This window comes from Temnothorax nylanderi, unplaced genomic scaffold (assembly GCF_030848795.1).
Source record: "Temnothorax nylanderi isolate EJ_2023f unplaced genomic scaffold, tnyl_v1.0 TNYL_tig0240_pilon, whole genome shotgun sequence".
Classification (NCBI taxonomy): domain Eukaryota; kingdom Metazoa; phylum Arthropoda; class Insecta; order Hymenoptera; family Formicidae; genus Temnothorax; species Temnothorax nylanderi.
This window is the reverse complement of record NW_027249302.1, coordinates 6,345-33,757: the sequence shown is the minus strand read 5'-3', so window position 1 is coordinate 33,757 and position 27,413 is coordinate 6,345. Positions and strand designations below refer to the sequence as shown.

Below are 27,413 nucleotides of genomic sequence, written 5' to 3'. Positions count from 1 at the left end.
ACACATACTCCGTGCGCAGATAATGCATTGGCCGGTATAAGAAGGATTTATAGAATCTTACTGAAAACACGAGTATAATTTCTATGAAAATGCATCTAAAACAATATTCTTATAAGCCTAATACTACTAACTTTCCTTTCTTTAATCATACAATAATAACTACCGTGCATATTTAAACAACTAGTTCAAACTTGAAACACGATTTATTATTTGCAAGAATGCAAAATTGAAATAAACAAATGTTCACAATGTGCATAGTTCGTCGATTACGATGGAATAATGCAGTACTGTTGTCAGAAAGAAATAACAAAAGAATAATATACATCATTTAGGTGCAAGCAACCGAAGTGAATTTTGTAGTGTTTGATGTAATAGAAATTAATATACAGCAGAAAAAAACTGTTCAAACAAAACTTTTAAACCGTTCAAACAAAACTTTTAAACTATTCAAACAAAACTTTAAACTTTTACAGATAAAAAAATACACGATATTTCATCAACAGTTCCAAGATTATTTTGAGAAATATTTTAATCAAAGAAAGAATATGTAAAATTTTTAATATTGCAAGAATATGATAGTTATAAAACTAAAGCATTTCCCTTGTATTTTAAATTGTTTTAAATTGTTTCTATTTCAAACTAATATTACAATTTTGCCTTAATCAGATTCAAACGGCAAGTAGAATGAAACATTTTATTACATAATATTACATATTCTTTATACTCTTATAACTCTTCTTTAAGACTATAAGAGTATAACTCTTTATACTCTTATAACTCTTTTTTATAACTCTTGTTTTCACGAAACATTTCGAATATTTTTTATTCTCATCACTATTCTCGCAGTTTTCAGAATTATCATCGTTGTCATCTGAATGAGCCTCGTTGTTGTTGCCGGTGTGTCTGTTAATGTTAAATATATCTCTATAATTATCGTTATTTTCGAAATCAAAGTGTTCAGAGTACTCAAAATGATCAGAATTATTAGAAAATTCAGAATGGTGAGGAAGTTCAGAATGATGAAAAAGTTAAGAATAATGAGAAAGTTCAGATTCTTTTTGATTATGAAGAAAATCTGGTATTACGGAACTTTGGCTTTTAACGGAAGCATGTGCTTGCTGAATATGCGACTGATCGAATTCAATTAAAGAATCTGTTGAATTGAGTTCTTCTACAACTTCACCATTCACTTTCTGCCTTTTAACTTTCTTAGAAAGCTTATGAAACGGTGTTTTTTGGCATGTTCTAAAATAAACTGCAAATAAATTTAAATGTTATGTTTACATAAAATACATAAATTTCAAAATATATACTATCTTTACTTTTTAAAAACATTTATTTTTTCAGATTTTCTACTGCACAATCACTATAACAAATAGAATGTTAATGGAAAAAAATATAACTAAATTAATTAAACTAACAGTACAAAATAAACTTATAGGATGGAAGGCTGGCTGATTTTCTCGAGTTATAAAAAGGTCATCAATTTAAATTTAAAAACAAAATCTCGTTTAATTAAACAAATTTTAAATACAATTAACGTTTTACGTTTCGACTTTATATACTTAGTCTTCTTCAGAAACCTGATACATAAGAGATAATACATAAAAAATAATTAAAAAATAAAAAGAAATAAAATTGCTACAGATAAAAAGGATAGAGAACAAAGCCGCATACTTTGGACTGACTTGCCAGAAATGTAGCTAAGATCTACACTATGACATAGTATAGACCTTAGCCACAATTAATGTATATACGAGTTGTCAAAAATAGAATGAAAAATAAGTCAAGTAATAAAATTGTTACTATTATCAATACTGTTGTTATTATTATCAAACGATATTATTTATTATTTGACAGTGTAAAATTGTAATGCATATATTAAAATTACATTAGGGCTAGAATATAAACCAGACCCACAAGAATGAGAGCAATTCCAAGATCTCAAGACGAGAATTAACCAGATCTTACAGGGCGGAATTAAGGAGTCTGGATTACTGATTGAAATCAAAGTAAGAAAAGAAAAGAAAAAAAAGAAAAGAAAAGAGAGGGGGGCCTCTGCTTTTGTCTACGAGATCAATTCTAGGGCTAGAATATAAACCAGAGCCACAAGAATGAGAGCAATTTCAGATCTTAAGACGAGAATTAACCTTGCAGAGCCCCTTGTACTACCACGCATAATGTAATAAAGAAGGTGTGTTCTTGCGCAGCCATATTTTTCAGCCAATGAACAGAGGTCCCAACCCTGCGCCATTTTCTCGCGCAAATTTTGAATACGACTAAGTTTAAACATATAAAGCAGACGTAAAAATAGAAAATAGACGTTCGCTAGCTACTGTGATGTAATATTATTATTTTTGAATATTATTATAGCTATTATATATTAACGTTTATTAAATTTTTGTAATTGTATAATTATTATTCTTATTTTAGATATGTTATAAGTAAACATTGAAAACACTATACGTTTACATTACTACAATAAATGGTTATAAAAATGTAATAAATAGTAAATAATTAATTGTAAGTAATAATAAATAAGTAAATAAATAAACGATAATAATGGAAACACATGAAATACACAATGTTTGCAATCGAATCCTTACATTTCGGTTTTTAATGATGGTAACAATTAATTCAATAATTCAGTAGAGCGTTGAATTTAAAACTAAAAAAAATTAACTTCTATTATTAAGTCCTGTTCGGAATAATTCCGTCCAACTATAAACCCGTGCTGATTGGGATCTTAATAATACTGAATGATGGAATGGTAAATAAGGAATCAATTAATTACGTTTTATGTAATTTTTTTATTTATAATTTTTGACATTTTTTTGTTGTATTTTCTCCGGTTGTTTTCAGCCATGATGGATTTATTAATGTTTCGTAAATGAATATACGTTCGCGTTCGTATGAGGCATAATAATGCTTTTTCCGGTATTATTATTGTACTCGCGATTTTTGCTATAATTATCGTAGCTAAATTTCTAAAAATCCACGGCCCTTTTTTAAAAAATGAACCATGATACTTTTGAAATTCGGCATTCATGACCCTAGCGACAGTCATTAGATCATCTGAAGGATGTATAATTTTGCCTTTAGATATCTGGTAAATCCAATCGTGTTTTGGATCGATTAAAAGCTCACTCGATGTTCCCAATGTGGGAAACTCGATGCGAAACCTAAATGCCACATATCCTGCAATGTATTTCAGACCCTCTTCTTCTATAACGTCTATAACTTTTATAAAATTATCCAGTTCGTCAACGAGATCTAATTCAGCTGAACTTGGACTGTAATTTACAGTGTTACATTCTAAAGAAAATAAATGTAAACATTGAAAAAACAAAATGAAATATTTTTTGACAAGTCTGAAATGTTCAAAAACTCATACCGCTCATACGATGCAAAATTTAAAGGAACAAACCTTCGCGTACATCATTAACGTTGCCTATAGGAAATTCCATATCGTCATTTTCAAAACATTTGTCAATTTCCTCAACAGGTAATTCCATGGATGTAAGGCAAGTTTCATCGGTAGTGTCTTGGATTTTGGTATTGCTACCTTCGGTGAATACATCTGTGGAATGCTTCCCCAAAATGTACCACCGCAGCCTGTACCTTATATCTATAGCTGCCGGATGATCATGAGCGGCTCCCATCGCTCGAATATATCCAAATAGATTTTCCAAGACGTCCTGACTCAATCTATTAGTCATAATATACGACACATCTGTATTAAAGCTCTTTAAATCATTGTAAAGATTTACCAATGATTTGTTTGATAACAGAATTCCTTTTTGAAAAGGAAGTAAACCAGTCTGTTTTTTCTTGGAATCATTGAATGCAAGTGTCATTATCGTCGATGAAACTTTCGTGATGATGGCATCTTGCCGTTCTAGATCGATACCATATGCGTTCAGGCCAGGATGAGTTCCAAATTTTTTATAGCTGTTAAAAACATCGAACCAGTCGTTAATTAATTGTAAAAACTCCGCTGTCGCGTGCCATTCCGCTCGATCCTCCATCAATGATTTTTTCATACACCACTTAATAGCTCGCGCGTTTGTGTTGGAAAAAATTTGAGTAGCAAGCTTCACATTGTGTCTCTGGGTCCCTTGTGCGTCTAGATGAAGCCTTGAGAGCCGATGAACTATTTTTAAGTCTGCGGAATTGAGGTACAGCAATCGTTCCAGAGCATCTTTTGAAATGTACTGACCGTCTACTGTAAAACCATGGTCTATAAAATGGTTTCGAAGAAGTTTAATAAGGTGTGGTGGATCTGCGAACACGTGCACTCGTAGGTTGGCATCACTTGGATGGAGGAAAAATGTTTTTCCTCCCTCGAAAATTGGATCAATATCCAAACACTTCAGCAGTCCTTGATTTTCCGGCCCTAGGTCACATGTCATTCCAACAACACGGTAACCGCTGTTGTACAATTTTCTCACAATATCGAAGAGAATTTCCGTCGTAACTTTCTGGTCAAATTGATAATATATGGGCTGCTTCCATTTGGAAAATAATCCTCTTGCAACGAAGACCTGGCACTTTTTATGCGGTCCAATCACACGCTCTTCTTTCCGTTCAATTGCTACACGATTAGCTAAATGAATTTCGTCAAAGCAGAGGACTGTTATTTTTTCCATATCAGTCATATTTTGTCCTTTAGACTTCATTACTTCAATGACATCATGTAGGACGCCCTCATTCACATTGAATGCTGCGACCCACTTTCTGAGGGTTGAGAGTGCCGGGAGCGGCAAGTTTTTCTTCTCTCTCAAATACCGGTAACCTTTCGGACTGACACTACGAAGAGAAATAGCTTCTGCAATGTCTTCTGCAGACCAGCGAGTTTTCTTTTGTTCAGGGTTCAGCAAAAGTTTAACTTGACCTGGACTAAATACTCTTCGAAGTAAATTTTGCATCTTGTTGCGCCATTTTCTTTCTGCCAACTTATTGCACCTCTTCAACTATTGGCGAAGATTGCGAATTTCCACAGTTAATGCATTCTTTAATGCAACGCAGTTAATGTCTGAACACGATGGCGTATCCTTCGCATTTGGCATCACTGAAACGGAAAATAAAAATAAAGTACATAATGTTGGAACTGTACATTGCAATGTATTATTAAAACACAAATTGTCATATGAGAAAATAAAAGTTTGAACTTAATATCTTAGCCTTCAATATGACATAAGATACTGAAATGTGTACACAAGAAGGCATAAACTAAAAGTTTCACTCCAAATTGAATGTTTGCAGAAAATTACATTTTTGAAGGAATAACCTCCAGAGAACATAATTAATTTTGTTAATCAACAATGTCTTCATTTCACGCGCAAGCACTTTGAGAGCTTTTAGTGATATACCAATTCACAGTTTAAACATGCGAAATTATACACAGAAAGAAAGAAACACAAATGAGTCCTATTTTACACAGAACTGTGTACTGTTTGTCCGAGTCCGACCGATGTCGGACGATGTACGTAACTCTCATTATAAGCTTTGTAATTAAGTTTTATTATGGCTACTTAAAAAAAGTTTTAGGTCTTAAATAAATCATCGATAAAGAATATGCACGCATAAAAGTTCTTTCTCGATTATTTATTTCAGACCTAAAAATTTTTTCAAGTAACAATAATCAAACTGTTCATTACAAAGCTTTTAATACACATAAAAGTTCTATATCGAAGCAGAAATGTAGTAAAAGTTTCTTCGTACAAAAAATGTAGGTCTCAAATTTACTGTCGGTGACTAACATATGTACATTTTTATCAATTAAAGAGCTAATACATTTTAGTCACCGCTAGTGAATTTCAGACCTACAATTTTTTGTACGAAGAAAGTTGTATTGTAATTCTATTTCGATAAAGAACTTTTATGTGTACATATTTTTTATCGATGATTTATTTGAGAGCCAACTTTTCTTTAGGTAGCAATAATGAAATTCTAAATTACGATACTTTTAACAATAATAATAATAAAGTTTTAGGTCTCAAATAAATCATCGATAAAGAATTTGAATACATAACAAGTTCTTTATCGAAGGCAGAAATGCAGTAAAACTTTGTTCATAACAAAAATTCAGGTATGACATTCACTATCGGTAACTAAAGTCATTACATTTGTAATATAACTGTAACATTTCTTACCAATGTTGTTCATACGACACTGGTTTCCAAATTGAAAAAAATTAAAAAATATTAAAAAATAATACTTTATACGTACGAATAGAACCAGTGATACTGGTGGACGTGGCAGCAGATGTTGATGCAGCTGGTTCTATGCTGGAACTCATTTCGTTGAACTCGCCAATCATCTGGTCAGATGCTGAAAAATAATTGTAATAAGTCGTTATGTCATAGATGTAATTGTTAAATAAACAATCTCCATTAAATTACTGGGAATTTTGCATAATAAATATACCTACCGGAGATATCAAGTGTTGACGTCACTGGATCTTCACAGGTCACTGTAGCTTCTGATATCTGGTCAGCCACTGAAATATTTATTGAAATATTAATTTTCAACCCAAAGCTAAATATTTCTTAATCGCATACAGTGTATACAATATAACACACAGTTGAATTAACTAATAATAAACTTACAATTACTAATAGGAGCACTGATACGTGTGGACGTCTCTGCGGATGTTGCAATAACATTTACAACGGGGCTCAATTCACAGACTTCATGAAGCATCTGCTGGAAGTCTGAAAAATAATTGTAATAATAAGAAAATAATAACATAATAAAGAAGTGAAGAGAAATTATTAAATATTAAATAATAATTAAAAAATTACTTCTAATAGAAGCTAAGCAGAGAATTTTATTATTTATTATTTTATTATTTTATTTTATTTTTTTATTCAATATAAAATTATCTTATGATAAATTCTTTATATACAAATTTTCCTTGTTTACTGTACAGACTTTCAAAAGCCATCGATCCATTATAAATAAATAAATAAATAAAATATATGGACATGCTGTTACAGATTATGAATATCTTAAATGAAATACATATTACCATCATTCCCTGGAAATGCAAAGGGTACAGCATCTGGGTTGAGGGGCCTAGAATTCCTTGGTGTTCCTGCTAACTCGTCTACGAAGGACACCTTCCTGTAGCATGACTCATTAAAATGAGCTGAGCACACACGAGCTGCATCAATAAATTTCATAATTAATTAATTATTAACTATTAATTGAAACGTGCATTAAAAACATGACATTATCGACAATTCTGAGGAGCTGTTGAACGCCAAAGTGATCAACTATACGAATCATAAAAAAGTGCCTCGATATTATTGTTATTAAATTAATGTTTCAGTAGTTAAAATTTTTGTAATTTTGCTGATAGTAATTTTACTTATGTTTGAGATGTATTTCAAGTAAATTTATGTCGAAAAATATACAAATATAAACACATGAATTTCCGGCCCTACACGGATGAGCCACCTTAAGAACAATAAAATTATCTTGTAAGTAAATTGTATTAACATTAGTGTACATACCATTTTTCTCCTTAATTTCCCCTATTCTCCTTCCACACGCCATTATCCACTTTTCACAGAGCTCCCTTTTTTTTGGAAAAGAAAAAAATCGGTAGTTCTCTTTTCCAGAACGGTTTGTGCACCATTTCATGGCACACAGCGGCATTGTCATTAAATTTGTTTAAAATTTCACTTCTAAACACTGAATCACAAACAAACTAATGTAAACACTCGGGAACCTAACCTCGTCACACACTACTTCGCTCTACATATACAGACACTACTCACACACATATAAATCAAATATGGCCGAAAGTTGAGACCTGCGCAGATTGTGACGAAAAATAGACCAGGATAGGGACACACCTTCTTTATTACATCATGCTACCACGATCAATGTCGATCTTCCAATATGGCGTCCCAAATGAGAATATCGGAAGGGCCCTGCTCGCTGGACTGGACTCCTCGCCTCAACCTCCCTCAAGCTCTCCTTTTCCTGGCGGTGAGCTCTCCTTGGGAAGTCGAATCTCGCTCGGTTGGTCTCCAGAATACGTGCCGCTTAGCTCAATCAGTTACGAAAGAAGGAATTAAAACGTACTCGTCTCGTCCGAAGAAACGCAGCAAGAGCGGCCATGACACTGAACAAGAGCGAGGAAGGAGGTGGGAGCGCGTTGAAAGTGGCGACTCACGTGTCGCGCCATCTGAATGAAACGCCCTAAACATCGCTTGGTATTTGGCGTCAATTTGTTCTTAAGTTTTGTTACCAAAATTTGCTCAATATTTGGCATCAATTTGGCGTTAGGTTTAGTCAACAAACTTTAACAGCAATTTGGTGCCAATTTGTTATCAGGTAGTTGCTAAGCTTTGCTCGGTATTTGGCGTCAATTTGTTCTCAAGCTTTGTCACCAAAATTTGCTCAATATTTGGCATTAATTTGGTGTTAGGTTTTGTCAACTAATTTTAGCGGCAATTTGATGCCAATTTGTTATCAGGTACTACTAAGCTTTGCTCGATATTTGGTATCAATTTGGCGTCAATTGTGTACGCATGTTTTGATACGTATTTGCTAGCAGTTTGTCGACAACATTTGATAAAACAAATTTTGATGCAAATTTGTACCATTTCTGAAACCAAAATTTGTAGCAAGTATTTGGCATTATTTGTTCGAACAGATTTGGCTATCTGGGTATCTTCGTGTCATAACTTCATAATACGGTAACCTATTAACAGTAGAGTCCTATAAAGAGAGAAGCGACATTGAACCCCCACTACAGAATTCGCATCCCCACCATCACCTCCAGCACCGCCATATTGGGATCGCTCCATGTCATCAAACACCAAACTCCATTTAATATATATAAACATACTCCGTCAGCGTGAGGTTAAGATGTTCGATACACATGTTTAAATACATGTTGCAGTTTTATTCTCTTTATGTTTTTTATTGAATAAATGTGGTGATTGAATGATAACACAGGCACACAAAAAAAGTGTTTTGGCCGAGACACTACACTAGTGTATTCCCATGTACTTTTTCCCGCTGAATCCGAATCCGAAGTCAGAATTGTCAGATTGGCTAAAATTTATGAGATAACCACAAAAAAATGCTCAAAAACACGAATTAAAGGGGAAAAATATTGTTTTTTTGTGGTTATCTCATAAATTTTAGCCAATCTGACAATTCTGACTTCGGATTCGGATTCAGCGGGAAAAAGTACATGGGAATACACTAGTGTAGTGTCTCGGCCAAGACACTTTTTTTTTGTGTGCCTGTGTAATTGATGGTGAAAATTGAAAATGTCATGCAAAGAGGTAAATGATAGACGTATTGTATATATATACAATCGATTCTCATTTTATTGAATGCATTATTCCAATAAGATTATAATGTATTTGAACATTACTATTTTTCTATTTTGTTAGGAAGTGAGTGCTTCCCAAATATACAATGATGACGAATGGAAGCATTACATTGATCAGGTTAGTTTAGTTGTCCTTTTAACCCTCCGCAGACTAACCTGCGGAGAGTTAGTCATATTGACTAAGGCCCAGTTTCACAAGTGTCGGTTAAATTTTAATCTTAGATTAACTCACTCTTCGTCTGCTTCTAACGTCCCCCTTAGAAAGAGACGAAGAGTGAGTTAATCTAAGATTAAAAGTTAACCGACACTTGTGAAACTGTGCCTTAGGCACTCTTCGTCTCTTTCTAAGAGGGACGTTAGAAGGAGACGAAGAGTGAGTTAATCTAAAGTTAAAAATTAACCGACACTTGTGAAAGTGGGCGTAAGTAGTGAAAAAATAGGGTAATACTTAAGGAGAGCTCCTTCCTCACCGATTTCGCTGAATTTAGGCTTAATCGACGCGTTTTTGCACAAAACGAACGAATCTGGCAGAAAAAAGTCCCGCTCTGCCCCGCGAAGCGAGATATTAACTGTTAAAGTTGACGACTATCAGAGGTTATGAAACCTGTTATACCGACGCTATGTAGCGACTGGTTTTGCACTTGTTTGAAACATACATTGTTTTTTTTACATATTTTTTGCTGGATTTTTTTTCATAATGTGTTTTTTGGCATCGAAATATGCGATTACTTGTATCAATTATTAATTTATCACCACATTTTGAACACTGTATTTCTTTATTTATTAAATAAGGCTCGATATATCCATTAATAATCATATTACACATAAATATGTACTTTTCATATATCAACTATATTCTCTGCTTTAACAATTTTATTTCTGTTTCGTTAACTTCAACGCTTAATATCTGTAACAGAAATAATTTTTGTTCCAAAATATTCTCTGTTGCTTTGATACAAGTAATCTCATATTTCGATGCCGAAAAACACATTATGAAAAAAAATCCAGCAAAAAATATGTAAAAAAAACAATGTATGTTTCAAACAAGTGTAAAACCAGTCGCTACATAGCGTTGGTATGACAGGTTTCATAACCTGATAGTCGTCAACTTTAACAGTTAATATCTCGCTTCGCGGGGCAGAGCGGGACTTTTTTCTGCCAGATTCGTTCGTTTTGTGCAAAAACGTGTCGATTAAGCCTAAATTCACCGAAATCGGTGAGAAAGGAGCTCTCCTTAAGTATTACCAAAAATAGGTTAGTCTGCGGAGGATTAATTATTTTATATTTCATTTGTGTACGTATATGTGTGTATTAAATAGTGCCTTCTACTGCATGGTTTTTTAAATATAGCAATTTTTTCTTACAGTACACAATTGATGAGACTTCACAAATTTCTATAAATCAATCTAATTCCGAAACTCCTTGTGATACTGCAAATAATAAATTGCTCATCGATCAACTAAAAGCTCAAAATGATGAAGTCTCACAAAAAATCATCCATCTGGAACGTGAGCATGATGCAAATCTAAATAAACTGATGGTGATGCTTTCTGCTATTGAACAAATGGAGAGTAAGATGTATTGTACGAAGCGACTATTCATGAAAGTTACAAGTTCAAGCGGACGACGATGGAAAAAGTATTATGCCAGAGTACAAAAGAAGAAAAATTTGTGATTTTTAATGAAAATCGAGATTTTTATTGCTAATATTGCATCATATACAAGAAGTTTTATACAGTATTTTTAACATTCTTAAGTTTTATATCAAGTAGAATCACAATTGAGAATCACAATTATGAATTTGTAAAAAAATATATATATCGCGTACGCGATATTTATCGCGATATCTATCGATATCTATCTATTAATCGCGTACATTTTTATTTTATACCTCTTTCTTAAAAAAAATCTTTATTAATATTTTACTTTAACATAACAGAAGTTTTAAATGTAAATACTCCTCGCAAGAAATAAAAACTTAAATTTTCACAACTGCAGAAATTCCTCGATTATTATAACTATTTAAGAATAAATACATATTGACCATGTTGCAGTTGACCATAGCCATATCTGATTTGTCAATTACATGTAGATCGTATGTTGATTCTCAATAAATCTAATAAGATATATAATAAAATTATTTTTTTAATGAAAAGGTCTTTATATATGATATAACTAATTAAGCAATCTAATTAAACAATAATCTAATTAAGTAATTGAGATTGGCTATGTCTAATTGCAACGTAGTCAAACGGGACGATAACATACAGGGTGTATCAGAATGTTTGGTACTTTTTTCATATTTAGATAGAGCGAGCCAAACTGAGTCGAAAAGTCATGTACCATTTTGCAATTTTCGCAATAGTTGATGAGTTATTAATGATTAAAAATCGCCGTATTGGCCCTGCCCACCGCCAAATCCAAGCGCGCGGCGAGATGCGGCCGCCCCGGCGACAAGATCGTCAAGTCTTCTCCCAGAGAGTATTCATTATGTACATGGCTCTGTATTCCACGTTATTCAGACCGAATGGTGAGTTTCCTAAGGAATCTTTTTAATATCTCAACATTAATTGAACAAATTTACAGATATGGATCAATTGGTCTATGTTTCTGATACTTTTAATCAGTAAACTCACCATACGGTACGGAGAACGTGTAACTTAATTTCTGTAACTGCCGCTGAAGATGGCTCAAAACTGAGCCGAAACGTACGGATCGATGTAATGTATCAAAACGACGAATAAATCAGTTATTTCTGATATTACGCACTGTGATCTGCGTCTGACCCTCATAGCCTTGACTTCTCCTATTTTAATCTCGAGGGTCCTCATATTACTTTATTTATTATTTTGACTTTTCTTTAATAAAATTTTATTATGTTCTTTGAAGGAGTATAAATTCTTCTTTCGAGTACATGATAAAGACTCTTTCTAAAATTTGTACATTTTAAGACTATTATCAAGAAAATATTCTTTCTTAAAGACAACCGTTACTTACTAACAGAAAAAAAGTAAATTGAGTAATCGCTTTTTTAAGCAGTACAATTGATATTTTACTGTGTATGCATGTACACACGTATGTACATAAGTACGCACAAAAAATTTTTCTATGTTGTTAGAAAATTTTATTTCTATTTAAAAAAGGCGAGAAACTATCATCGCTCAGGACGGGGGCCCGGCGTTACGCGCCGCTCGTGCCGCTTGAAGTAAACAACTGCCCGCGCGCCGACCGCGAAGCGGCCGCATCTCGCCGCGCGCTTGGATTTGGCGGTGGGCCGGGCCAATACGGCGATTTTTAATCATTAATAACTCATCAACTATTGCGAAAATTGCAAAATGGTACATGACTTTTCGACTCAGTTTGGCTCGCTCTATCTAAATATGAAAAAAGTACCAAACATTCTGATACACCCTGTATACTATACGTAACATTAGATAAACAAAACATTTTTAACATTCTTAGTTTCATAATATCACAATATGTAGAATCACAATTAAGAGTTAAAATTTGTACTTCTGATATAAAATCTACACATCTACTTTTGATATGAATTAAGGCACATTAAAAAGAAATGACTTTACCTTTTAAAAACGGTCAACAACCATATGCATATCTATTGTTTTACTACTATGTGTGCGGCTTTTATTTTCCTTCTCTAGATATTCTTTACGTTGAATATTAAACATTCTAAATCGCATACGGAAAAATCTGGTCAAAATCTTTGCTGTAATATTGTGCATTGTGGAATATTGGTACCTTCCCAAACATATAATAGCTTCTCAACAATAAAATCAATAATCTTAATATTTTCTACTTTTTCAAACGCGTCTCTCAGTTCCTGAAATGTAATTTCAGCTTTCATAATGGCTTTAAAACAGGAATCTGATACCCTGCACAAGCTGCTGTCTCCATAGCTTCGAAAATCCACAACAATTGAAAATGGATGAGAATCTGTATCCTGCCACAGAACGGATTTGTAACATGTGTCACATACTTTCATTGTTTTTTTGACAGACTTTACAACTGCTCCAGCGATGTCATATATAATAGGCCATTCCCAAATATCAATAAGATTCATGTAATTATCTTGTAATTCTGGAACATAAATGGCAGCACCTTCCATAAAAGCATCCACTTCTCCTGCTTTTTCTCTAGCTGCTGCTATTTCCTTTGATGATTTTAAAAAATCCAACTTGACTTGCTCAAAATTATCTTCTTTCACATCATTATTATAACTTGTAATTTTCGAGTATGAGCAAACTTGAGTGATTGTAATAACTTTCAAGTTTTGTTTAACATGAAGAGGATTTGGAATAGGTTGCCTAAATCGTATAAGAGAAAATAAATTTTCGAGGCAATCTTGTGTGTGTGAATCGACCTGTTAGTAAAAATTTGTATCCCTTTTCATTTAAAAAATATTCTTGCAACTCAAGAATGCTTTCTGTTGTCATTATTACTCCAGATTGTTTTGGCTTCCAGTGTCCCTTTCTTCCTATTAACATGGAACGAAACACTTGCTGAGTCTTCTTTAGATGAGCAATGGCTTTATTATATGCCTCAATATTAGATTTACTAAGAGCCATGATACGAGATCTATTTGTCATTATGTTAAACCAACGATTTACAAGATTGATAAAAAAGCTGTAGTTTTAAATGAATTATTATTTGTATAATCAGCATAAACTTTTAATGCTGTTTCTGTTCTTCTGTTTAAAACTGAACTAGCGGTAGACACTTTCATTTTGTTATAGTGATTTTTGCAGTATAAATTAGTATCTTTAAGTCTGTAAGCTATTTTCATTTCATGGTTGCTCTCATGATGAAGTAATGTTTTAATATGTTGAATATCTACTAAAGAATTAGATAAATTTTCAGTGGCACAGATATCTGCAGATAAACGAATAGTTTTATTACTTTGTAACATATTTTTAATATTCTTAAACAGATATGTACTGGATTGGGAATAAAATATAATTTGTTCGTTGGCCTAACAGGATGCATAATGCTTGCTTTTACATTTTCTCTGATACATCCAACTCCGAATGCATTCCACATGGCTTTGTTGTCACTGCCCATATCGCTGATCACTGCGTTGACACGCAGACCAATATTGTCTGCCTTTTCAATTAAAGTGAGGATGATTTTCTTCAGTGCATTTCCCGTAGCATTTACATCTTGTGCTTTGCATTCGGAATCTGTCGTACCGGTAAAATAATAAGCAACAGTGATCTTCCATCGACGAGTAATTCCTGCCAGTAAAATGACTAAAACTTTTGTTGCAATTCCTGAGTGTGTAGGAAAAGTGCAGAATCCAATCATTCTTTGTATTGATGAATCAAATACTTCACCAGGTTTTATTGCCATTTCATCAAGAACCATCACACATTTTCTTTCTTTTGTGACCATGCCAGGTACTTCAGATTTTAGCATGTCGAACACTTCAAGTAGAATACCACTGTTAAATTTTAAATGATATAACTGTTTCTGCAGTGTTCGAATGCTAGGATAAATAGGAAGGTGCTTAACAAAATCGGTATAACCCTGTGTTCCTCATTTCATTTTAAAGACAAGAGCATCTTTTATAGTAGCTGAGCTCCATGCACTTCAATCCATTATTTGATTTTCTTCTTAAAGCTTCTATTTGATCTGGATACAGCTTCTTGCGAAGAATAGTATAAATCTTGTTTTTATTTTCTTTCAAGCGTTTTACTTGTTTGTAATAAGCTGCATACTTGCGTTTAGTGTCAAAATACATTTTATAAACTTTCTCGGTACTTTTTTTGATAATATCATGCTGCTTTTCAAAGGTTTCAATTCTCTTATGTTTCTCAACTATCTCTTTTTTTAATGCTTCAATGATTGTTACAAAATTATCAGCAGAAACAGAAATATTATCACATTGAAATGTATTTGTTTGAGTGCTGACATCATGGTGGAAGAACACAGGTGTCCTCATACTCGTGACGAATTTCATACGGTTCTGCGCAGATGCCAGATGTAGCCATTTTTAAGTGGCAGTTTCAAAACATTTAAGGTTGTACCAAGTGACTTTGTGAAATATCATGAGTACGTGTTCAATAAAAACGTGTAAAAACGATTCTCGAAAGAATTAAAAAAATATTCTTTTTTTCGATTTCCGAAAAAAAATAAAGCTGTGTTATTAAAATGGGAAGCAGCTTGTGGAAAAGAAAATGTCAATATAAAAAACGGTATGTATAAAATCAATTACATTCTTGCTTAATAAACGGTATGTATGAAATCAAATACATTCTTGCTTAATTGTGAGGATAGATTTGAAACTCATGTACTTACTCATGCAATAAAAATAATTTATTCTATATATATGAAGGACGCATCTGTTCTGCTCATTTTGATGCAGCTGTATACAAAGAAACTTCGTGGATGCAACCGTATAACTTAGACCATACAACGGCAAAAAAACGTACATTGAAACCTGATGCAGTCCCCACGCAAAATTTAGGCTCATCAACTAGCGAAAGTGTACAAGCATCTTCTTCAGTAGTAAAGGGTGTGTATTATTATTATATATGGTTTTCTGACTTCAAATCTAATTTCTAATTAAGCTTACACAATATATTAATAATTTGTTTATCTTTTCAGACCTTGATGTATCTACGATAATGCCAGATGCAATCCCTGCTGCGATGGATGTAATACCACGGTCTTACATACAGGTCTGGAAACTTGTAGGGTGGGGAGTGACTCAGATAGTGAGGCAAAATGGCGAACCTAGGGGTGAGCCAATCAAATTAGGCCGCGGTCCGATGCATGTTCAAAGCGCTATTGGCGTTATTCTATCCTTGTTTATGCCTAATGAATGATAAAGATAGAATGATGCCAATAGCGCTCAGTGTGAATCGGACCGCGGTGTTAGGCAGGTCAAAACCATATATATAATCCAAACAGCTGTGCAATCCCGGTAAAAAATTTTTCATATAAAATTATGTATAATTATATAGAATTATATAACACAGAATATGACAGGGCTATTAGGGTCGAACGCAGATTTTGGTGCGTGATGTCAATCAGTAGATTTATTCATCTAAATACATTAGTCCGAACGTTTCGGCTCCATTCGAGCCATCCTCAGCAATAACAATCATGTGTCACGCGTTCAAACTGCCATATGGTAAGTTTACCGATTAAATTGTCGGAAACATCGACCAAATGATCGATATCTGAAAATTGACTAGATATTAGAGTCAAGTAATAAAAACCGAAACTTCAGCAACTCACCAAAGGGCCGAACAACGCGGAAAATAAAACGGTGTATAAGCAGAATAACTCGCGAGGAGACTCAACAGTCTCATCGACACGCCAAACAACGATGAAATGACAATCTCTCAAAGGAGAAGCGTGTCAACAGTCTAAACAGTGTCGCGGATAATACATAGTGTGTAGAGTCGATGAGAAAAATAATAGAATAAATATAACCAATCGCAAGGCAGGATCTCGCCGCGTCACCAAGTTATTATATCTACAGATAATAAAAAGTACATAGGTGTAACTTATAATTTATTTAAGACCTCTATATATGCGTGGTGTAAAAATTCGGTATCATTTTGTGAATTAATCCCGTTTTTTTGTAGCTTAATGTGAGTCATCTCAGAGACCAATCTTCTAGAGAGATATCTTTCACTATCTAAAATTTTGACATTCTCCCAATCAAATTCATGATCAAATTCATTCTGTGATCAGTAATAACTGATTGAGTCGTGGTGTTCCTGTGAATGTGGTTACGGTGTTCTGAGATTCTCGTTCTCAATTGCCTCTTCGTCTGGCCTACATACGACGCGTCACAATTTTTACAGGAAATTTTGTAAACCACATTCTTATTAGATTGACTTGGGAGAATGTCTTTTTGTACTTTGATAAATTTCTGAAGTTTGTTTAGACTATAGAAAGACAGGTTGACATTTATGTCCTTCACAACCCTTCTAAACTCTTCAGAAATACCCGGAACATATGGGACAGTAAACCAATTCCGACGATCCTCTTCACTCGTGGAAGAGGGTACATTTTGTTTACGAGTACATTTGTAAAGTAGTGATTTTATTCGCGTGTTAATGGTATCATAGATAAAAGCCACAGGATAGTCATTATCCAGAAGAACATCTATAATGAGCTTAATGTTCTTAGCATGGTATTTTGGATGAGAGAGTAAAAAGGCTCTATCAACCATACACATGATCGTGCCTCTTTTTTGAGAGATAGGGTGCTGCGACAAGAAGTTAAGGTAACGGCCAGAAAACGTTGGTTTGTGATACCAGTCAAATTCTATTATGTTTTCATTATTAATGATTGTCAAATCTAAAAAATTCAACCTATCGCCCCCTACCTCAATAGTGAACTGAAGTCTGGGATGATAAGAATTAAAAAGTTTCAAAATAGTGTCAAGAGCGTAAAAAGGCACGGCCATGGCTATCCCATAGAGCACAAAATGTTTTTAAAATATTTTTTAAATATTTTTTAGGAAGATTAAAATAATTCACAAAAATATTTTTTGAATGTTTCTATGTCCGCCAGATCATGTCAGAAAAATATTTTCAAAAATATTTTTATAAGATTGCAAATAAATATATTTAATAATATTTGTAAAATCTTTTAGAAATATTACTTCAAAAAATAAAATATGTTTAACCCAATAAGTAATAATTGTGTTTCATGTTTGAAAGATTTTTTTAATATCTGTAAAGTATAGGTACATCTTTTTTTTTATATATTTGAAAAATATACATATCTATCTTGTGAATGCCATGATTTTGCTTCGCCAGAGACCTGCTTATATTAGCCCTCAACTGAAATTTACTTACGAGTTAGTCTTACCATTATGCGCCGCCTAGCAGCGTCGTTCCAAACTAGCACGGAAAGATGCGCTATCATGCATCTTTTAATTAAGAATATTTCATAATATTTCAAAAATATTTGAAAAAAGATTTTAGAACCAATAATAGATTTAAAATATTTTTAAATATTTTGGAACAAGATTATAAAACAATAAATATGTTGATTTAAATTAATATTTCAAAAATATATTTCAAATATTTAAGAAAATATTTCCTGGGTGATAAAGAAGAACATTTTTATAAATATTTTTAAAAGATTCTCAAAATATTCTTAAAAATGTTATCACAAAAGGTTTTTTAACTTTTTTAAAATATTCCTAAAACCATTTTAAAATATTTCTTGCAATATTTGGTCGATGTTTCCGACAATTTAATCGGTAAACTTACCATATGGCAGTTTGAACGCGTGACACATGATTGTTATTGCTGAGGATGGCTCGAATGGAGCCGAAACGTTCGGACTAATGTATTTAGATGAATAAATCTACTGATTGACATCACGCACCAAAATCTGCGTTCGACCCTAATAGCCCTGTCATATTCTGTGTTAAATTTTTGAGGGTCTACTACTAATTGATAGAATTATATATAATTATATAAAATTATATATCAAATATGTCCATATATTATATAATTTTATATAATTCTATATAATTCTATATAATTACATATATATACATAATTTTATATTAAAAATTTTTTTACCGGGAAGATGTAAAAAAGGAATATTTAGAAAGGAGTACATACAGGAAAGTAACAGACGCATATATACATATATACATATTGATATATACATATATACATATTGATATATAATTTTATATAATTCTATATAATTCTATATAATTATACATAATTTTATATGAAAAATTTTTTACCGGGAACGATGTTGCACAGTTTTTTACCTTATGCAAATGCGAAAATGCAATCGACAAAACTGTTCATATAATTCACACTTACATCAATGAGAATTTTTCCATCTGGACTACGCTTCTCTAATTTTCGCACGATGCACGTCGGCTCAAAATGACGCTCACACACGTGTTGCGACGATTTCAATACTGCAATGCCTGGAATTGCAGATTCCCATTTTTTACGCAATTCTTCGTTTTGAGGCACTTTAAAAACGGAACATTTTTCTGTATTGTCCTTAAATTTCTTCCAGCAATTCGGCACAATGCACGCTTTTGGCATTGTATTTACAATTTATGTTAACAATTTAAACAATTGTTAACAATTTTTTATTATTTACAATTTATGTTAACAATTTTCACTGATTTTGATTTTTGACGCACACAAGATTACCACCATTTGAACATGGTCACGGTCGGCTCAGTTTCCCGTCCGTCCGATAGGTTCGCTGCAATACTGGGGTCTACGTGCCTCACTAACGTGACACCCCCCACCACTTAAAAACACAGGAGTTTCCAGACCTGTATGTAAGACCGTGTGTAATACTGTCTGAAGACCAGATGGAGGCTTCAACTTCAGGACATTCATTAAATTTTGGTAAGAATTTACTTTTAAGAGAGGATTCTAGTATAACCGGGTGAAAAATGATGATTAAAATAAATATTGCGGGTACATATATGCCATGTGTATATAGCCGCGAGCCCGAAAAAATCCGCTCTCCAGCCGGTCACCCAACTGAGTAGTAACCTGCGCCTACGTGTTTGACTTTAACAAAAGTTTCGCTCGACAAGCAATAGCTAAATAATATCAAACGGCCAATTTCGAGCTAATACCAGATGTTAGAAAAAAAAAATATTTAATACATTCAATAATCGTATACAGACTTGTTTACGTTTCGTGCCTTACTTGGCCTTCTTCAGAACAATAAAAAAATATAAAGAAAAACGCATTACAATATATCGCATTATTCTACGAACAAAACGAATCAATTCGATCCAACGCCACAATTTACATTAATCCGGTCTCACCCAAGTAATTGGACAATTAGTCATATTGAAGTCAGAAGTATGTTGTCAATTAATCGTCAATCTACACGCAGAATCGGTCGTTTCCTTCGCTGCATGACACTTATGCGTCCATGAAACCCGTATAGATGTGAGATCCTTTGTCGCCAGACCATCTTAGTGGCAACTATATCAAAGTTAAAACTTACATAGGACCAAAACGAAAATTTGATTAAAAACGAGTTTAGCCTTAAAAACGGACTCACATAAGCGGTCGATGAAACAAGGAACTAGGGTGAATTCCTTCCATCGTCTCACAAAGCGTGTGTTCGTCGCGAAGGATAACAGACGACTGAGACAATACCCGCATCGCAAGGGCACAATAACCAATGATCATTGTTATTAACAGAACGTTTAAGACAACCGATTCAAGATATCAAAATAGGCATCGTTTAGTAGTTCCGTGTCCTTATTTAAATTTATACCATTAGTTTGTTCTTAATATATATCATTTCTGCGGTTAATCTCTTTTTGTAATTATGCTCAATTTCTAAGATGCGTGCATTTTCCCAGTCAAATGAATGATTGAATTTTGTGGTATGTTCTGATACAACAGAATGTTTGGACTCGTCTAATCTTATATTGCTTTTATGTTCTTTTAATCTGGTTTGTAATTGCCTCTTAGTCTGACCGACGTAAGAGGCATCACAATTTTTACAACAGATTTTGTAAATTACGTCATTCTTGGAAAAATGGGCGTTCTTATCCTTATGGACCTTAATGATGCTACCAAGATTGTTAAGAGTGCGGTATCCCACAGAATTTTCAGATTTATCGACTGCTGAGGCGATGATTTCCGAAGTATGTTTTAAATACGGCATAACATAAAACTTTTTGTTTGCTGTGCACATTCGGATCATTACCCGTATTATTATTCTTTATGGACTGAAGTTTCCTCAGTCTTTTATTAATATGCAAGAATATTAGATCGATGGGATATCCATTTCCAAGCAATACATTGATGACAAAATTTAAATTTTTATTATAAAAGCTGGGATGTGATAACCTGATTGATCTGTCCACTAGGCTGTAGATTGTTCCTATTTTGTGTTGAATAGGATGATTCGAAAGGAAGGACAATAGCCTACCAGAAAAAGTTTGTTTGTGGAACCAATCTTTATAATCGTGTCTCCCCTTACAATCAACATCAAGTCCAGAAAGCTAAGACGGCCATTATTTTCGTACTCTATTGTAAATTTAAGTCTATCATGATAACTGTTAAAGTGATCCAGAACATCCTGAACGTTATCCTTAGGAATCTTCATAATAATATCATCCACATAGCGCTTGTAAAACGATAGATGGATGTCCAATGCGCCCAAACTCTTTCCTCCAAATCCTCCATAACAATGTCAGCCACTGTCGGGGATAAAGGGGAGCCCATTGGAGATCCAAATGTCTGCTTATAGGTGACACCGTTAAACGTGAAAAAGGTGGAAGCCAGTACAAATTTGACTGCCGTAATAAATTCAGCACGAGATAACCTTGTTTTTGTTTTTATAAACTTCCATCTCTTTTTTAAACCCTCCACGACCAACTCAGATGGAACATTCGTAAATAATGATACCGCGTCCAGTGAGATCAGAATCTCCGACTTCTGCACTTTTATTTTCGATAGGTCAGTACATAATTCAAAACTGTTGTTGACGTGGCTCTTAGGTTTTGGTAAACTATCAGCTAAAATTTCTTGCAGAAAAGCTGCAAGATTATACAGAGCCGTGTTAACAGAAGAGACTATTATTCTAAAGGAACGTTCTTTTTGTGAATCTTTGGAAGACCATAAGCTTTTGGAAGTGTAGAATTGCTGGAATGTAGGAAAAAATATTGTTTTTAGAAATATATTCCTTCTGTAGCCACTTTTTAATCAAGGCATTAGTTCCCTTTCCATTTTGGCGGATGGATTTCTTTTGACAACTTCATAGGTATCTTTGTCACTTAGTAACATTTCCATTTTTGAATATATTCATTTTTGTCTAATGCTACCGTGACATTACCTTTATCGGCTCTTGTAAAAATACATCCGGTTTGTTTCTTTGAAATTGGCACGCGGAATTGTACCTCGCAATGAGACTACGTTCAATCGGTGTGGTGAGTGGTCTTTTTGTAGTAACTTGGAAAATTGAGGGATCGCCACATTACGCATTCTGATTTGGTTGTCAATTGTGTATTTACTACCGTTGCTTTCAAGATCTTTAATGAACTCGTGTATGGCTTTTTTCTTATTAATAGAGAACGGTAAACTAAATTTATCTCCGAGTTGTAACAAGGATGAAACTTTGGTGGGAATATTAACGTTTAGAAAAATTCAAGAACCATTTGTCGTTAGTGTAATCAAGCGGATTAGTATTTTTGGTGTTCAAAAATTGGAGAGGTTTAATAGAGACATTAATGTCAGAAACAGAATCAGAATGTGCAATTTAATATATTGATTCCTCCCCTCCAAGTTCCGTACCTTTACACGAAAACTCTATGGGCTTGATTCTTTTATAGAAATTAATTTTCTTGGATTCCAACAACCAATCAAGTTTCTTTTTATGTAAAGATGTTAATTTATATTTAAAGTTGTCAAACGCTTTAGTGTGATGCGAAATAATCGGTTGCCAAATATTTAAAGGTAAGCAATCATAAAGGAAACGTGAACTATACAACAACTTCCTCTTAAGGTCATCCAAACATCTATGTAAATCAAAAATTTCAATTTTTAAAAAATCCGTTTTGAAAAAATGCACCAACCTTTCGATTCTTCGCACGGATTTATAATGTGATACTCGCAAGTTATTCTTAAACATATGTGTGAGATGCGATGGAAAGACATTGTTGTTTCTACATAGCAATAGAAATTGCAACTTGGCCTTGTTCTTAATAATTTTGTAGTTTAGATCTATCCAATCCTTCAATGCATAAGAAGCCGATTGCCAAAATTTTGGAAAATGAATTCAAAATTATACATATGAAACCTAAACGGAAAGACATTCGCACGCATTATAAGGCCAGCGTATATTAAAATTAACAAAAGTTTCGCTCGACAAGCAATAGCTAATAATATCAAACGGCCAATTTCGAGCTAATACCAGATGTTAGAAAAAAATATTTAATACATTCAATATCGTATACAGAATTGTTTACGTTTCGTGCCTTACTTGGCCTTCTTCAGAACAATAAAAAATATAAAGAAAAACGCATTACAATATATCGCATTATTCTACGAACAAAACGAATCAATTCGATCCAACGCCACAATTTACATTAATCCGGTCTCACCCAAGTAATTGGACAATTAGTCATATTGAAGTCAGAAGTATGTTGTCAATTAATCGTCAATCTACACGCAGAATCGGTCGTTTCCTTCGCTGCATGACACTTATGCGTCATGAAACCCGTATAGATGTGAGATCCTTTATCGCCAGACCATCTTAGTGGCAACTATATCAAAGTTAGAACTTACATAGGACCAAAACGAAAATTTGATTAAAAACGAGTTTAGCCTTAAAAACGGACTCACATAAGCGGTCGATGAAACAAGGAACTAGGGTGAATTCCTTCCATCGTCTCACAAAGCGTGTGTTCGTCGCGAAGGATAACAGACGACTGAGACAATACCCGCATCGCAAGGGCACAATAACCAATGATCATTGTTATTAACAGAACGTTTAAGACAACCGATTCAAGATATCAAAATAGGCATCGTTTAGTAGTTCCGTGTCCTTATTTAAATTTATACCATTAGTTTGTTCTTTAATATGTATCATTTCTGCGGTTAATCTCTTTTTGTAATTATGCTCAATTTCTAAGATGCGTGCATTTTCCCAGTCAAATGAATGATTGAATTTTGTGGTAGGGGAGACCGGGGCTTAACCGTCAGTTTTTTTTCGGTGCCAATTTTTAACAAGAAAATAAATAATTGAAGTTAAATGTGGTATACCACTGTAAAGAGTGAACCTTTAGCTACAAAATTTATTAAGGAAATTTTTATCTACGTCGCTTTGTTTAACCGGTATAGAGCAAAAACGACAACGGTGCAAAAATTGAAATCTCAAAAATGCCGGGGTTTAACCGTCACCCCCCCAGGGTTTATCCGTCCACACTGCATTTCAACACATATACATACATCTAATCCTGAAAAATGATAGGATACATTTTAATAATTGTTTTTTAAGAGAAAAATATAAAAATTTATTAAAAAATAATTGTTTTACTTATTCCATAAAACAATTTAGGCACGTGAATACAGAGGTTAACCAAATCGTAAACTCCCCAACGGCACGTCATATTGTCAACGCGGGCAACCACGGGGAACACGCGTGACGGCGTTCCGGTGCCATAGGATCAGCGCGGACCCTCGAGCAACCTAACAAAGCCGCGTTTCTCGCGGGGGAAGCGATAAATAGCGACGGGGGGTTAGAAAAGCTCGCGGTGGAGCGCGACCATTTTACCGACTCGACGGCGTCCTCGCGCCGATTCCTCGACGCGCCGACGACGACGACCACGACTACCACGACGACGACGATGACGACGACGACGACGACGACGACGACGACGATGACCACCACGACGACGACGACGACGACGATGACCACCACCGACACCACCACCACTACAACGCCGGCGACAATGACGCCGAGACGATGCGGTGAACGCTGGACGATGCGGGTCGCACGCGCGACTGTCACTGACACAACGACAACAACGACGATCTACCGCGCGCGCGGCATGTCAACTCTCGCGCGGAAATCGCGGGATCTCAGAGCCGTGCCGTGCCTCGCCGTACCTCGCCGACGCCGCGACGTGCCGTGAGCGCGAGCGATCTCAAAAACAACGGTCCGCCATCTTTCGGTCGGCCAAAACACCCGTTTTGCGACGATACGTTCGTACTATTTCCCTCCTATACAAACTGACGCACGTGCAAGGGAAGACAGAATCACGCTCGAGGGAAACCTAACCTGAAATCGCAGTGAGGCCGAAGTCGTGCGCCCGGCGCGCCACAGTGACGAGACTGACGGATAAATCCCGGGTGCTTACTGACGGATAGGCCCCAAGAAATGGGCCGTTTGATATTATTTAGCTATTGTTTGACTTTGATTATCAAACGGACTAGTGGTGGTCCTCTGACTCTGACGCTTCTTTCTTGCTTATACTTGTATGTACATTTAGAGTGTTAAAAAATCTTGTAATGACATATTAACTGGCAAAATAAACGTTGCAAAATAAACGTTCTGCTAAACGCGGCCATTTATTCAATTTAGGTGCGATGTATTATAGATTTCATAAAATATTAAAGTTATATAAAGATATTTTCTATTTAAAATAACTATTACATATATATAATATGTTATTTGCATATAAAATTATATACATATAAAATTTTTTTTCAATATTTTTATTTGAATTTTAAAAGATTAATAATTTTTTTTATGTCCACTCGATAAACGTTTATAAAAAAAACTTTTCTTTTTCTTTATCTAGGAAAAAACGCTTTTTCCTATCTAGTGGACAGTGACGATCTTCTGACCCTGACGCTTCCTTATTAATTGTACTGTTTATAACAGGTCATCATTAAAGTGTTCAAAAATCTTGTTGGTCTAAGAAATGACGTTTTATAAACGTCCATTATTAGCCGCCGATGTCATAGACCAAAAATGACTAAAAATAGACGTCATTATGTCGTCTTCTGACGTCACTACTTGGGGAGTTACAGCAATCGCAAGAAAAGTGACATTTTTTTTCGATCAAAAAATCAGATAGGCCAAACACTATAGTTGAGAATTTAGACAGGTATAAACAAAATTTTATTGTTCCCACAGCGATAGAATGCCGAGGGAAACTGCAAAGTTGCTTACAGCCGCATATTGTGCTATATAGATTCAAATCGCGTTTCATTAAAGGTGCTCTAGTTTTGTCAATTTTATGATTTCGACGATAACACTTTGGAATATATTTTTTTAAATCTCATACTATTTATTTATGCAAGAAAAAAAATCGATTTTTGACCGGTTATACTAGAATCCCCCTTACAATATGGTTGTACATTTGCATTTTGTTTGCATATCGAATATGTTTGTTACATTGCAGATACAGCTGATACAATGTCTGGTAAATTAGAATTCCATCGTGAAATAAAGAGTTAAGAAGGAAATGTGCAAAATCGGAATTACTAATCAGGACTTTACAGCGTGAACTTGCTGACAAAAACGAAAAGAAAGAGATAATGTAGACAAAAATGTGCAGGAAATATTGAGCTCTGTATTTACTTCAGGTCAAATTAAAATGCTCCTTAATCCTTCGTAGAAAAAGACACATTGGTCTTCGGAAGACATAGCAGTTGCAATGTCTTTGCGCAGCGTAAGTCCGAAGGTCTATGTGTATTTACGAAAGGCACGAAACATCCCTCTTCCTGGAATGTCAACACTTCGGAGATGGGCAGCGGCATTTGATTTGACTGAGGGCATTTTAAAAAATGTCATAAATATTATGAATTATAAAGGCCAATCTATGTCGGAAATAGAAAAGATGACTATTTTATGCTTCGACGAAATACATATTATGGAACAAATTGCAATTGAAAGGAGGGAAGAAAGAGCGATTGGACCAAATAAGAAATGCCAGGTCATTGTTAGTAGAGGTTTGTTCAAAAAATGGAAACAACCGGTATATTATCAATTCGATCAAGATATGACAAAGAATATTATTCTGGATGTAATCGCAGCATTACACCGTAATGGTTATACTGTCGTTGCTCTAATAACGTGCGATTTGAGAAGCACGAATCAGGCTGTCCTAAAAGATCTTGAAATTGATTCTGTCGTAGATGGAGAAAAAACTTATTTTCAACACCCATGCGATGTAACAAAAAAATACACGTATTTGCCGATGTACCGCATTTGATAAAATTATTAAGAAATTATTTATTGGATTCCGGTTTTCATATAAATGGGCAGTTTATTAATAAATCTTGTTTAGAAAGATTGTTAGAAATTAATGTAGAGGATTTAAAAAAAGCTCATAAATTGTCAAGATTGCACTTAGACGTCGTAGGATCTCAAGGCAAAATGTAAAATTAGCCACGCAAATATTTTGAAATGCTAATGCAGCTGCAATTGAATGGTGCGGTCTTCGTGGTTTCATGAGCGATTGCTTGACGTGGCCCGAAACTGTACGTTTTCTCAGTCTATTTAATAAATGGTTTGATCTGTTTAATAGTATTGGCAAGTT

General features: G+C 34.2%; 2 protein-coding genes and 2 long non-coding RNA genes across 8 annotated transcripts; 3 read left to right on the top strand and 1 right to left on the bottom strand.

The window, feature by feature from the left end:
* The first annotated feature begins 738 nt into the window (after positions 1-738).
* Positions 739-2,049, top strand: LOC139779759 (uncharacterized). Its single transcript, XR_011719991.1, has 2 exons — positions 739-1,478; positions 1,648-2,049. It is a non-coding gene; the product is annotated as an uncharacterized lncRNA (long non-coding RNA).
* A 2,882-nt stretch (positions 2,050-4,931) lies between these two features.
* On the bottom strand, positions 4,932-8,702 carry LOC139779755 (uncharacterized). The gene is made up of 6 exons (XM_071718233.1): positions 7,521-8,702; positions 7,034-7,168; positions 6,612-6,716; positions 6,434-6,502; positions 6,232-6,333; positions 4,932-5,071 (listed from the first exon to the last, which is right to left on the bottom strand). Exons 1-6 carry the CDS (start codon positions 7,669-7,671, stop codon positions 4,974-4,976), a joined length of 660 nt encoding a protein of 219 aa, XP_071574334.1. The 5' UTR covers positions 7,672-8,702; the 3' UTR covers positions 4,932-4,973.
* Positions 8,703-9,050: 348 nt separating this feature from the next.
* Positions 9,051-12,120, top strand: LOC139779756 (uncharacterized). Of its 5 annotated transcripts, XM_071718234.1 has the most exons (5): positions 9,051-9,311; positions 9,423-9,479; positions 10,728-11,012; positions 11,669-11,891; positions 11,948-12,120. In XM_071718234.1, the coding sequence occupies exons 1-5, from the start codon at positions 9,297-9,299 to the stop codon at positions 11,989-11,991; spliced, it is 624 nt and encodes a 207-aa protein (XP_071574335.1). In that variant the 5' UTR covers positions 9,051-9,296; the 3' UTR covers positions 11,992-12,120. The 5 variants fall into 5 exon arrangements, 1 of the variants encoding a protein (XP_071574335.1); XR_011719983.1 differs by lacking the exon at positions 11,948-12,120 and having other exon boundaries at positions 9,051-9,479; positions 10,728-10,999; positions 11,669-11,946; XR_011719985.1 differs by lacking the exons at positions 9,051-9,311; positions 9,423-9,479; positions 11,948-12,120 and adding an exon at positions 9,505-9,782 and having other exon boundaries at positions 10,728-10,999; positions 11,669-11,946.
* A 3,927-nt stretch (positions 12,121-16,047) lies between these two features.
* On the top strand, positions 16,048-26,379 carry LOC139779757 (uncharacterized). Its single transcript, XR_011719987.1, has 3 exons — positions 16,048-16,301; positions 19,529-19,737; positions 26,274-26,379. It is a non-coding gene; the product is annotated as an uncharacterized lncRNA (long non-coding RNA).
* The last annotated feature ends 1,034 nt before the right edge of the window (positions 26,380-27,413 follow it).

Bases quoted from the DNA above. Each gene is read 5' to 3' on its own strand.
- LOC139779755 (XM_071718233.1), bottom strand. From the start codon at position 7,671: ATGACAATGCCGCTGTGTGCCATGAAATGGTGCACAAACCGTTCTGGA. The intron at 6,717-7,033 runs GTAATATGTATT...ATTATTTTTCAG, and splicing joins TGCATTTCCAGGGAATGATG to ACTTCCAGCAGATGCTTCAT. The intron at 6,334-6,433 runs GTAGGTATATTT...ATTATTTTTCAG, and splicing joins GTCAACACTTGATATCTCCG to CATCTGACCAGATGATTGGC.
- LOC139779756 (XM_071718234.1), top strand. The intron at 9,480-10,727 runs GTTAGTTTAGTT...TTTTTCTTACAG, and splicing joins GGAAGCATTACATTGATCAG to TACACAATTGATGAGACTTC. The intron at 11,892-11,947 runs GTGAGTTTCCTA...ACAAATTTACAG, and splicing joins CACGTTATTCAGACCGAATG to ATATGGATCAATTGGTCTAT.